The sequence below is a fragment of the Vombatus ursinus genome, unplaced genomic scaffold (assembly GCF_900497805.2).
Source record: "Vombatus ursinus unplaced genomic scaffold, bare-nosed wombat genome assembly UNPS02014870.1, whole genome shotgun sequence".
NCBI lineage: Eukaryota > Metazoa > Chordata > Mammalia > Diprotodontia > Vombatidae > Vombatus > Vombatus ursinus.
The window spans coordinates 4916742-4930352 of NW_020954648.1; the positions used below are offsets into that span (position 1 = coordinate 4916742).

General features: G+C 36.9%; 1 protein-coding gene across 1 annotated transcript in view; it reads left to right on the forward strand.

The window, feature by feature from the left end:
• Positions 1–8766, forward strand: part of CALD1 (caldesmon 1) — a 256204-nt gene extending 247438 nt beyond the window's left edge. The window contains 2 exon segments of the mRNA XM_027842286.1: positions 5061–5141; positions 6379–8766. Of these exon segments, the coding sequence (XP_027698087.1) occupies positions 5061–5141; positions 6379–6384 (87 nt within the window). The 3' untranslated portion in view covers positions 6385–8766.
• Positions 8767–13611: the final 4845 nt, after the last annotated feature.

Sequence of the window (13611 nt, forward strand, 5' to 3'; positions counted from 1 at the left end):
GAATAGAAGACACATGGGCAGCTGGGGAAATGACAAGACATTCACCTTGGATAGACCCTGGTTTTCTGGGGGATAGCTAGGTGATATTAAACATGGTCTGGGACCCGATAGATAGAGGACTGAGGCAAGGATTGACTCAACCTCTAATACAAGTAAGTCTTTCTCAGAACTAGCCCTAAAAAAAAAAAAAATGCATTAACTCCCCTTGGGAAGTGGTGGGGAAGTCAGGGCTCTGAAATTCCATGTAGTTATTCCCAGTGAAAGGAAATAGGCAGTGTCAGGATGGATGGCAAGACGTCTGTGCTGGCTTGCCCTGGTCCCCTGGTGATGGCTGCATGGGATCGTAATAGAAACATCTGTCTGGTTTATCTGAGGTAAGAATCTGATCTGAGAGAGGTCCTAGTATGGTATGGTCTCTTCTGTGCCCAAGATAGCATATGTTAGCACCTTTCCAGATGGAATTCAAAGAAAGTTTTCTTCATACCTAATCTTCTGTTGTCTCATCAAAGCATGAAGCAACCCTGGGTTCTTGAGGACTATGCCAGCAGAGCATAGGCTCTGGCAACTTCTACTGAACTACAAATGTTTTGAGTATAGACCCAAAAATTCACTGTGTGTGAAGCTTGGTCAATGTCTGAGGAGGTTCATTGCTATCTACAAAGCTGGCCATCAACTGGTGATGAAATTTTCAGTCACAGCCACTCAGGAGGGGTGGCTAGTAAGTCTTAAAAGGGGTGCCATTTGTGTTGCTGAAAAGAGTATTCATTCCAGTAAAATATTGAATTTGAAGTATTAAATTTTTTACTCAAAAGCTTAGCCTAGGATGATCTAATCATGCCTCAGCATATTACACATATAAACTACTACTCTTCTGTATTACCATTATTATCAAATTGATAAGCTGGTTATGTTCTGTCTTGATAATTAGAGGAAAGATCAGTTGAAACCAGTTGCTCCTTTGTATAGAGTACCTTGTCAGAATGTAAAATGATATTTGCATCCCCAACAGAGAGTCACTCCAAGTTGCCGTGGTAGCTAACATCTGTGACTTCATTGGTTTGAGAAGTCTCTCCATAAATCAAGTTCACGACACTTCTTTATCTCAGTCCATTAGTGACTTGCCTATGTTCAAATGATCACAGATTTAGAATTAGAAGAGACCTAAAAGATTATCTAGTCTAAATCCTCCTCATTTTGTAGATGACAAAGCAAAGATCTAGAGAAGTTGTGGTTTGCTCAAGCTCCCACATGTATTAGTGGTAGATTTCAATTCAGGTCCTCAGAGTGTCCTTTCCTTCCTTGAGACCATGTCCCAGTTTCTGTGGAGTTGTTACTATACCTTAACTCATAATGAATTCTTTCTTTTTAAATTAAATTTTATTTTTTAATTATCAAACATTTATTTTATCCCCTCATATCTTCAGAGGTCAGAGAGCAAGATCATCCCTAGTGAACCTGAAACACTGATAGGTGAATTTTGATCCTAGGACAGAGGTGATTGGTTCCATGACCTCTTTTTATGCTTCCTGCTGTGTGCTTCTAGGAATTCTGATAAGGGCAAGGATAAAGCTAAGTTTTTAGAGAGATTATAATACCCCAATTGATGCCCATCCAGTAATAACCCAATTGGGAAGAAAAAAAACACAAAGAGCCTGCTGCTAAAAATTGTCTGATAAGAATATAACGCAATTTCCTTCATGAAAACATCCAATACAATCCAACAAATATTTATTAAGCACCTGCTCTATGCAAAGTACTGTGGTAGTTACTGGGAATGCAAAAAAAAAAAAAAAAAAAAAAGGCAGTATCTGCCCTCCAGGAGCTTACATTCTGTTGGAAAGCTAAAATATATAAACAGATTGTTATATATTATAGGGGGGAGAGAGAGAGAGAAAGAAAGTGTGTGAGAGAGACGGAGAACTAAGCAAAGGGGGCTTAGGAAAGGCTTCCCATGGAAGGTATAAGATCCTTGCAGGTAGTGACTGTCTCACTTTTGTTATTTGTATTCCCAGTGCCTTAGCACAGTGTTTGGCACATAGTAAGTGCCTAATTAAGTGTTTATTGATTAATTGAGGTGATACATTAGCTAAGCTTTGGATGAATCCAGAGATTCGAAGACAGAAAAGAGCTCCACAAAACTATCCTGCTCTAGATACGATATGTTAATGCCAGCCTTTGATCTAGTAAGAATTAAAAGTTCTCTAAAAGATTTTGTTCAACATCTGTCATTATTGGTTCCCCCTCCAGAAAAAAAAATTAAAATCTTTCCAGATCTGAACCAGTACCCACTTGATTCCCCATTTGGGTGTTTCTCTTGTTGCTTGTGAATAGAATGTGTAAAATGTCATGTAGTTTTGCAAATGGAATTTCATTCTAAATATATCTGCTTTGGTTGTCTTGTTTTTCCTTTATGTCTCAAATTCTCATTAGAAAACAAATAAAACACTAACTTGTTTCTCTTTTTTGTTTAAAAAAATCAACAAACTCTCTCAGCTGACTACTCTTCCTCTTCACTCTCTGATCTCTGCTTGACTGGAAAACCTGCTTCTGATGCCTTCATTTCTCCTTCTGCTCTTCAGGAGTGAGTCTTTCTTTTAGAAATGTAAAGCCAGGTCAGGTAAATCCATTTACATTTCCACTTTGACTTAAAAATGCCAACTTCTTTCTGTGCTTTAGTAAATGTTATCTGGCAACATGATGGGCAAATTGCCAAAATGTTGCCATTGCCAAATATCCTTCCATTGCCCTTCTCAAACTTAAAATATACCTATTGGCAACCTGTACTTTAAAAACTGAGAATGTAAGCTGAAAATAACTTAAGATTCTGGTGAGTGAAAGATTTACAGAAAGCATTTAAGGACAGAAAAACATTGTATGAAAGACAAGCCTTCTATGAATCACCCAAGCTTAAAGCAAGCCACTTTACAAACCTAGCATCAACATGTCACTTAGTCTAACTTCCAAAATTCTAAAGATGCCTTCAGGACAACTTGGCAACAATTACCTTGTCAGATGGGCAAAGGGTCTGGGGAATCTCTTTCAGAAACAATTTGTACTCGTTGCTTGATGCTGCCAAATTAAATAGTTATAGTTCTTTCTTGGATATCAGGGACATGTGCTGTTGCTAAAATGCAAAAACCCAATGAGATCCTTGGCCAGGTCTAACCTGCCTGGAATAGTGACATGTGCAACCAGTGAATCCTAGAAAAACATTGCATGGTAATAATATTTATTTCCTCTCTTTAGTCTAATGCCTCACAGTGGCATAGAAGGGATGTCAGTTCTTAAAGGCTATATCAGCAAAACTAACTTGGGCAGATCTTAACTAAGTCATAATGGTTTCAAGTATAGACCCAGACATGGGTTGTGTGTCTGATGACCAAAGTTCAGCCTATTACAATTTGGAAAAAGTCATCACTGAATTGTTTGACTCCCAGCAGCTCATGAGGGACCATCTATTAAGTCACAGGGTCACAGTATCACTGGTTTTGAGATGAAAAGTGTCAACTGGACAGAACCCACCTCTAACCTGTGGATGGCCAAAGTCGAACAGACGAGACAGGAGAGTCAGGAATCAAACAGAAATGTAGTTTCAAAGTGAGGGAAACAGCTTGCAATCAAGGACATGTGTGCCAGAGCCCTGCCCCTAGTGAGAGAACCTGCTTTAGTATGGGAAGATCTCAATATTTATACCAATGGCTATGCAGTGAAGGGTAACAGCAACAGTGAGACAAGTTTGATTCATAGCCGGGCTTCATGATTGGAACATGGGTACTTGTCCAGTGCTTGTCCAAGCTCAGAGAATACCTGATGCTGGTCAAAGCAATTAAATAATTATGTGACATCATCTAGAGAGTGAGCGCAACGGATTGTTGTCATGACAAGCTCAGGGCATAGCTTACTTGCTGGGACTTAGCTCTGGAAAACAGGGTGTCTCCTAATATCTTGACAATAGGGGCCTCAGAGTTGAGAAAATTTAACTCACTTGCACAAGGTTACATTGGCTATATCTGAATTGTTGGAAGGAACATCTACACCAATGAAATCAATGATCCTTAAATTCTTGAAGTACCATTGATTTGACCTGACACTCAGGAATAGAATTGACTCTTTTAGAGCTCCCATGGCTGCATAAGAAGGGCTTGTCAAGATAGACATCACTGTTTCACTAAAGTCAATATATTTTCTGTAAAAGTACTTTCTTACCAAGAGACATTTAGGTAGGCTTTGAGAAGAAAAACAAATTTGTGTTTAGCACAAATGTGCTATTTTCTTAGCAAAATTCATAATATATACCAAGTTACTATAAAGTTTGGTGTCCTTCCTAAAGTCTATAGGGTTCTTATGTCTATAGTAAATTCTCAATTATCCATATGTGGATTATCCAACCTTACGGATTTTCTGTAGCAAATGTGTGTTCCTAGACCATCTTCTCCATGCCATCTAGTATATCTTTAGCTTATCTTCCTGTTTCTCCTGTTCTGACTTTTGCTCTTTGCCCAATTAGTATGGGTTCAGGGACTATAAACTGCTTTTAATATTGGTTTAAGGAAAACTCAGATAAGTCTTTTGGGGGAAAATGCATGCTAAATAAATATGAAAATTATTTTAGATAATTTTGCCATATTTTATTCCATAAACACAGATTGTCAAAAGTTAATTGAGGTATTTGATTTCTTCTTACATCCCCCTATTATGTCTGCCTCGGAAAAACTGAGGCAGACCGTTCAAGCAACTTCCCAAAGTCACACAAGAAATCAGTGATCAGGCCAGGATTAAAACCCAGATGTTCTGATTTCTAGCCTAGTGCTTTATCTAAAAGACAAAAGCCACATCTGTATGATGGGAAAACAGAAAACAAAGCACTTAGAAATGGTCAGTCTGATGTTTTGGGATGGGTCGATGGTCAGTTTGAATTTTTACCACAAACTATTCAGTAAATACCCATTTCATATCACTGAAAAAACTAAGTCAACTGAAAAATACCAAATTCAGAGACAAGGTATAGGCAAGGTCAAAGTATGAACTTTTGTCTCATCTACTCCGTTTGTTTTTAACAGGACTTAAGGCCAGGTGATGTATCAGGCAAGCGCAATCTCTGGGAAAAGCAATCTGTGGATAAGGTCACTTCACCTGCTAAGGTAATTTCTTGGATAATCACTTATGCGAGAGCTTCTTCATGACTAGTTTTTTTTCCCCCTAATATACCAGGATCAGACGGCAGAGAAACATAGAAAATCAGGTGGCATAGGCAAGAAGAATTAACACTTATATGAACAACCATTCTTTGCTATTAGCAAAGTTGTTGCCAGTTCCTTGCAGTTTTTCCTAAGGCAAAAAATCGATTTTGAAACAAAAGAACCTGAAATAAAGTACTTAGATGCCATAGGTACTGTGGGTCACTCAGGGTCATCTAACAACTCATTTTCCTGTGGTGGTTCTGAAGCTACAAAAAGATGAACCCTCAAACCCAATGACTAAAGTGAAGGCATATTTCTTACTGTTGTTCTTTTGACCAAAAAATGTCCCCATTCTGCAGAGAGAAACCCTGGACTATATTTTAGGGGTTCTCAGATTGCAGAAAGGGGTCCTTAGGGTGCATAGCAAGGGTATATTAACCACCCTTCTCTCCTCCCAACCTCTTGCCCTGTATGCTAATTCAACTTCTACTTGTCAGCCCACATATTTCTGCTATAATAAAGTCCAGTAGAGGGGAGAGCAGTAAAAAAAAATTATGAACCAATGGTTAAGGTAAAAAACTTTAGACAGGAGTGGGGAACCTGGGGCCTCAAGACTTGTCCATCAAGACTAGTTCCTCTTCTCAACTTCACTTACTTCAAGCCCCAATTGTAATTTAACAGTTCAGCTATGGCTAGCTGATGGCCAGCTGAAATCAAGAAGTAGTACAGGTGCTTGGGTGGTGTGATTAGGGCCTTAGGAGTGGGGCTTTAGACCAAAAGGCAAGAGGCAAGGATTGAAAGGGGAGATTGGAGGACACCCAAAACAAACTCTACCATTTTGTTTAAGAATGATTCAAAATCATCTTTTATACCACCATCAGCACACATATTGCCTACCCTAGTTCTAGAGAAAGGTTCTGACTTTGAGTGCCATCAGTTAGGGCAATAGACATGGGGAAAGGAAGAAAAGAAGAAGAAAATAAAGTAGAGAAAGGAATGATAAGCAATAGGGATAAAAAAAAATTAGGAACATAGACATGGAAGGAAGGCCCACCCAACAATTATTTCAGGTCCCAGTGAATAGCACCAAAGCCATAAACTGCACACCCTCCACCTATAAGTTTATTTTCTTGTTGAGAAATAAACACCTAGTTGTAAGGCTGTGGTTCACCATTTTAAAGGTCTTTTTTCTTAGCAGGTTTGAGACAGCTGGAGAAAGAACACTAGGTACCTGCTCAAGATGCTGGACCAGCTCAATTCAAAAGTGCTCAATTGTTCTGTTTTATATTTATGTTGATTTACTAAAATGTGGGTTCTTTTTTTTTTGGTTTATTTTGCATTATCCCAGTTAAACCCATGTATATTAGCACTGTATTTAATAATCACAATCTAGAGACATTCAAGGTAAAAGTACTGCCTTTGCACAGGAGCCTATTTCTAAAGAAACCCATGCTGTGAAATATAGACTTTTCTACTGAGAGTCATAACTCTATGTCTGAACAGTGATTTTAGCTGCATCAGAAGTCAACCAAAATATATTCAAGTTGAAAAATGCCTAAGGAATGTGTGCAGTATCCATAGAAAAATGAACAGTTGCTACTTTTGGAATACAGAAGTCATTGTTTCTGCACTTTAGAATAAGGCATGGAAGAAATAATTTTAGTTGACAATTGTAATATTTTCTGTAAGTTGCCCATGTCAGATTTGAGATACTGCAGCATTAATTTGTCTTTTTTTGTTTGTTTTATACTTCTAAAGTATCACTTTTTCCATTCTAGTTAAGTTAATATCTAAGTTGAATTCTTATGTTAGCTGACAGTGGTACTAATTTCTTAAGGTTGGTGGTTTTATGGACTTCTTCGGTAGTGAATAGTAACAGGGACTGCAATTTAGAATATATGTATGTATGTATGAGTGTGCATACATGTATACACAAACATAGCTTTACAAAATTTAGCGCCAAGCACTACTAATGGTAGGATGCTTTAATATGTGCTAGAATATTATATTTAGTAATAAGCCTACATAAGTAGCCAATATCACAGCTTTAAAAATTAAAAAAATCACAGCTTCTATATTAATATTTCACAATTGCCATTAGAAGCATGGCAGGAGATCTGAAAATTTTAAATGTCAGATGACCTTTGATAAAAGGGATGAAAAAGTAATGAAAAAAGAAAAGTTAGAGGAGCCAATATAGGTCAGTGTTTTCTATAAAACACATTAGTTAATTTATATAAACTACCATGATTCAAGGTAATTCTAAGTACAGTGTGAATTATACTAAAGTATGTCCCCCAGATCCTTTTCAAGGTCTACTCCTTTTTACAAATGGAGTTCCCATTATAAGTTGGACATGTTCTCTAAGGTCCTTTCCAGCCCTAAAATTATATAATAATAAGATTGATTTAAAAAAAAAACTATAAACTCTTGCAGATTGGTCTCAGGTGTGTGTATAAAGACTAACTTGAACTAAAACTGGGCTTTAAAGAACAATTAACAAATGTGAGTACTTAGGGCCCTAATAATTTTCTCTTAACAAAATAATAATTTGTTTAAACTATGAGGTTGTTTTCCTTAGACTTTCTCAGTTCTTAGCCAGTGAAAATGAGTTGAAATTTCACAAATATGTATGAATTTCCTGTTTTGGAAACTTTTCCATCCTCACTCCACCTCCCCAAGAACCTTTGTTCAATGACTCTTTACGTATACTTTTAATTAAAGCATAAAGTCTTTCTTAAAACAGCAAATGTTTATTCTTCCTAAAAGAAGAAAAATGGGACTCTGGCAAATGGTTCCTGATTGGAAAGCAATGTATTTAAAGTACACAGACACACTCACCTCTGAGTTAACTTAAAAGAGTAAACCAGGCTCGGTTCCAAGCTCCTGATAGGCTGTAGTTTTCAAATCTGTAATTTTTCCCTTTCTCAGGTGGGGTTGGCTGCAGGTACAAGATGCATACAAATAGAGACCCCTGACTGCAACAGAATCTGTTCCCTTCCAGTTAAGCCAAAAACAGCTCAGTATTTCAGGGTAGTAGACCAGGGGAAAAAAGCAACATCCAAGAATCTAAAATAACCATCTGCCATTTAAAAAAAGTAAGATAGAAAGATATAAGACAATGAGCTTGAATTTGCATGCAGCACCTGAGTTCCCACTGTTTCCTTAAAAATGGAGTGGAAAGAGTGAAAAAGAGACCTACCCTGAATTAACTTGATACTGAGTATTTAAATTAAATCTCTCCCTTCAAATAAATATTTTCCTATCAGGGATAAAGTTGAGAATACAGTATTTCAATCCTGAAGTATGCTCCAATAATTAGTTGTAATATGGTTTAGGGTAGGATTTTTGTTCCATTATTTTGTTTTAATCTTCTTTAAAAAAAAACAAAAAACATGGTTTTGTTGTTTACATGTTAGAAGACAAATGCATCTGTTAACTCAAAGAGGTGAGACTGCAAGTTGCCTAGCATTTTCTGTGAATCTGCCATTTTATAAACACTTCGGAGTTTTCATTGACAACTGATAGCTGCAATACAAACAATATATTCTGAAACTGCATCCACAATAAATGAAATATCTCTAAATGTCTTTGTCTTGTTTTTTTTTAAAGTATTAAGCATGCCAGTTGCAACAATTGAGTAATTGCTTTTCCTCAAAAACAAGGTTAATATGGTTCCTGTATTTCAATACAAGCCCCAGTTTCTCCTTTTAATATAATTTCTTGCTTTGCAAATACTCTTCATTTCAGATAACTTTGCTAGAGAATAACACATGGTACCTTAGTAGGCAGCAAGTCAACAAGCATTTTAAAAAGCATTTAAAAAGAGAGAATAGAATAAACAGGGGGCAGGATAGGATGAAGGAAAATACAGTTAGCTTTTCACAACATAACTACTGTGAGAGTGTTTTGCATTACTACACATGAATAACCTGTATTGAGTTGCTTGTTTTCTTGATAGAGGGGGAGGAGTGGGGAGAGAGGAAGGGAGAAAATTTGGAACCCAAACTTTTAAAAACAAATGCTAAAAATTGTTTTCACATGCAACTGGGAAATAAGAAAGGCTGGCAATGGGATATAGAAATCTATCCTGCCCTACAGGAAAAATACAAGGTGAAGGGGATAAGATAAGGGTGGGGGGGGAAAGGGGAGGAGATAGAAGGGAGGGCAAATTAAGGGCGGGGGTATTCAGAATGCACACCTGTCTTGAGGTGGGGGGAGGGACAAGATGGGGAGAAAGTTTGGAACTCAAAATCTTGTGGAAGTGAATGTTGAAAACTAATATAAAAAATTAATAAAAATATAAAATAAATAAAATAAAAATAGCGGAAAAAAGTGTTTACTATGTAGCAGCAACTATGCTAAGCACTGGGGTTACAAATACAAACAAAAAAGGAAGATGGTCCCTGTCCTTAAGAAGCTTTCATTCTAATGGGGAAGTCAAGTACAAAAGGGAACTGAAAATCCAGGAAAGTGGACAAAAGGTAGGGAGTGGGAGTATTGACATCTGACAACTCTATTGAGGCAGGAGGGGAATGAACCCTTTTGTTGAGGGTCATATGCTCAACAAATCTGGTATGGATTTAACGGAAGAATAAAAGTGCCCTTTGCCCTTTTGAATGTCCCTGGACAAGTATGAGGTACCTTTAAAATTCTTCCCTCCTCCTCACCCAATTTCAAATGTGAAAGATTTCTGATTTTTTTCAAGCAACATTTTTTAAGAACAGAAAAATGGGTCAAAATACCGTTACTCAACAAAAATGTATTGAGTGAACGTTTACCATCACTAGGCATTGGTTCCTGTGAAGTGAAGTAAGACTGAAGGAATGCTGGATTTGGCCTCAGAGAACCTGGGTTTGAATTCTAGCCCTGCTACATACTTACCTATGTGATTTTCTGGACCTCAGTTTTCTCATATGAAAAATGAATGGGTTGGACTCAATAACCTTTCAGTACTGGAGCTATAAGCCTATAAAGGTTAAGTTTCTTAATGAATTTTTTTTTCCCTATTTACATGGCAAGAGTTTTGAATATGGGATTTATGAATCTTGGACAGTTTCCTATCTAGCATGCCCAGAAGATTATTAGAATCCAATAAATCATTGTCAGGCCACTGGCAACTGCAACTTTATCAAACTCTGAGGGGAAGAGGGTAGATTCATATCAACATGAACTTGGGAAAGCTAACCAGAAAAGAAGAAAAGCTGTGGAAGTATAAAACTAAAAATATTTCAGGCAAACGAAAAATTTGATCATAAGACATGCATATAATATGAATCAAGTAATAGCTGATTATCTTTGCTGGCTTCTAAATAGTAGGCTTATCACTTTATAGTCATTCCACACAAAGTGTCCTGGTCAATTTTCTTTTTCTTCTTATCCCTGAACTCTGGCTTGCCACTATGCGCTCCAGGTAATAAAAAGGAGGAAAAAGTTAGGGACAGGAGTTAGGCTAAACTCAGGGATTAGTTTGACTTAGACCCAGAAGGGAAGAAGGTGCCTTCAGGGGCTTAATAGGGACTGAGGCAAAGTGATGTAAGCAGAACCAGGAGAACTATACATAACAATTAAAACAATGCAAATGGAAAGAATATGATCATTTTTAATAATCTTATGCCACCTAGAAAAAATGATTTTAAAAGAGCTTGCATATAGAATAAAGAGTTTTGCTGACAAATTCAGGTTAGATTGGTGCTTGATTGAGACAAAATTTGTAAGTCCATGACCATGGAATAGAATTAAAGCAATGTACAATATTCATAAAGACTGTCCTTAGAGTTCTGCAGCTAGACATAGCACAGATTTTGACAGATGGTTCTCACAGGAAACTCTCCATGACTTTATTTAACTGTGGCCATATGAATTTCTACATGAATTTGTACTACCAGAATGCTGGGAAAGAAATATAAGGTTTTGTTGTTGGTGGGTTTTTTTTTAAAAGAAACCCAAAAAACATTTCCAGATTTGAAATTTGTGTATCTCAGTGTTCCATACCTATGTTTCATAATAATAGCTAGTTTTTATGGTGCTTTAAAGTTTGCAAAGCACTTAACATGTTATCTAATTTGATTCACACAACAACCATATAAAGGAGGTGTTAGTATTCCCATTTTATAGATGAGGAAACTGAGGTTGAGAGAGGTTAAGTAACTTGCTCAGGGTCACCCAGAGCTAGGAAGTCACTGAGACGGAATTTGAACGCAGGCCTTCCTGACTCTGAATCCCATCACTCTATCCACTGCACCTGCTAGCTTCCTTATAAAGAAGATAGGCCACTATTTCATCATGGAAGGATTGTAATCAATTCAAACAGCATTAGAGTCCTCATTTTATAGAGGAGGAAGCTGAGACTCAAAAAGGTGAAATGACTTAAAGTAACACAATTGGTAACAATTAAAACCAGAATTTAAACGTAAATTTGAGCCCACTCCAGGGGCTCAAAAGACTTTAGAGTCTAATAAGTTTTATATCTCTTTCTGGTGTTACACTTTGGTCACCTATTCTATCTTTCTATATTTTCTTCTTTTGTCTTGCCTTTGGTCCAGTATTTACCCTGCTGAGTAGATGGACTGAGTAAGAAGTAATATATTCACCAAAAAAGCAAAGATACTAAAGGGGAAATAAAGTCAATAAAATCAAAACTAGCTAGCAGTGTGAACCTGACTTCCTGGAAGGCATGACTTATCACCATCACCTATTTTTATCATCATCATCATCATCATCATCATCATCATCACCACCACCATCATCATCATCAGCACCACCATCATCATCATATATTATTATTTTTGTTGTTGTTATTCTTGCAAGTGCATTCTGCAGTTTGTCCTACAGCTGTGGTAAGATCATTGATCCCAACAGAAGAGGCGAGGAAAGTATATGGGATGAGAAGTAGAGAACAAATTTCTCCCTCTCCTATCATATTGGCAAAGTCTAGTTTCTTTTTTTAATTAATTAATTAATTTTTAGTGTTCAACATTCACTTCCACAAGATTTTGAGTTCCAAATTTTCTCTCCATCTCGTCCCTCCCCCCACCCCAAGATGGCAAGCATTCTGAATTACCCTTCTCCTAATCTACCCTCACTTCTATCTCTCCTCCCCTTCTCTTATCCCCTTCCCCTTCAATTTTCCTGTAGGGCAGGATAGATTTCTATACCCCATTTCCTGTATATCTTATTTCTCAGTTGCACGTGAAAACAATTTTTTTTAACTTTTGTTTTTAAAACTTTGGGTTCCAAATCAAACTCTAGTTTCTGAGACTGTGTTACTATATTTAACATCTTTGAGTACTATAATTCTTGATTTGTTATTCAATTAGAGTTTTCTATTGAACATTATTTTGAAAAGTACCTCTACAAGTACTTATAAAAATTATGTATTTGGACCAAAAAAAATTTTGTTTGAATGATGTTAGAAATTATAATGGAAATTATTGGAAAAGTATTATTCCATTTATGAAATTATATTTATGGGCAACTTTCCCAGGAATGCCTTTATTACATAAAGCAAGGCATAACTGTGTTGGATGAAATTGCTGCTCTTAATACAGCTTGTTTCAATGTGTACTCTCTAATCCATTTCCTTTTCTCAGTTCTAATCCAGAAGAAACCAGGCTTCTAATGAAATGCTTTCCTTACAAAACCATCTGTTATATTCTTTGCCTAGTGTAATTCAAACTAATTTAGCCACAGAATACTTTAGCATTTGAAATATTTTAACAGAATCCATAAATGAAAAGCTATGAGGTCAAAACCACAGACCGCTCTGAGTGTATTAGCCAGAGTTCCAACTTGGAGGATAGACTGGTGTCTTGGTAAGAGTAAACCACAAAGTGAAGGTTGGTGCTGAGGTGGCTGGTCTCCTTCAGTTTTTCCATTATAATTTTGGAGAGATCAAACATGTGTGTGTGTGTGTGTGTGTGTGTGTGTGTGTGAGATGTGACTATGTTAGGAGGAAGAGGGTGGACTAGGTTTTCTGTCTCTGCCTACACCTCTTTGAGGATGCGAGATCCTGTCAACAAATTTTCCTCCCTAACCCATCCCAACCTGGAAGAAGGGAGCGGGGTCTATGGCTTGGCACAGCAATCCTAACCCCATCAATTGTGGCTTTATCAGCTGATTTGAGAAAGTTATACAAAGGTGGAGTTTTAAAAAAATGAACAAATTGACATTTTATCAAGGAATCTTTATTTACACCATTGCAAAACACAGTTTAGGAAACATTGTTTTAGCTTCCTATTTTAAAAACTTAAAAACAAGAAGAAATGTGAGGGTTGACTTTTTTTTAGAGCAAAAAAATGTTCTCTGCTCAAAATGTTAATCACAGTGCTATTTTTTTTTCTATTCTAAGTCTTGTTACTATTGCAACACCATACACACCATCTTATGACCTTATATGTCTCTACATCTGTTCCCTCATTTTTAAATGGGG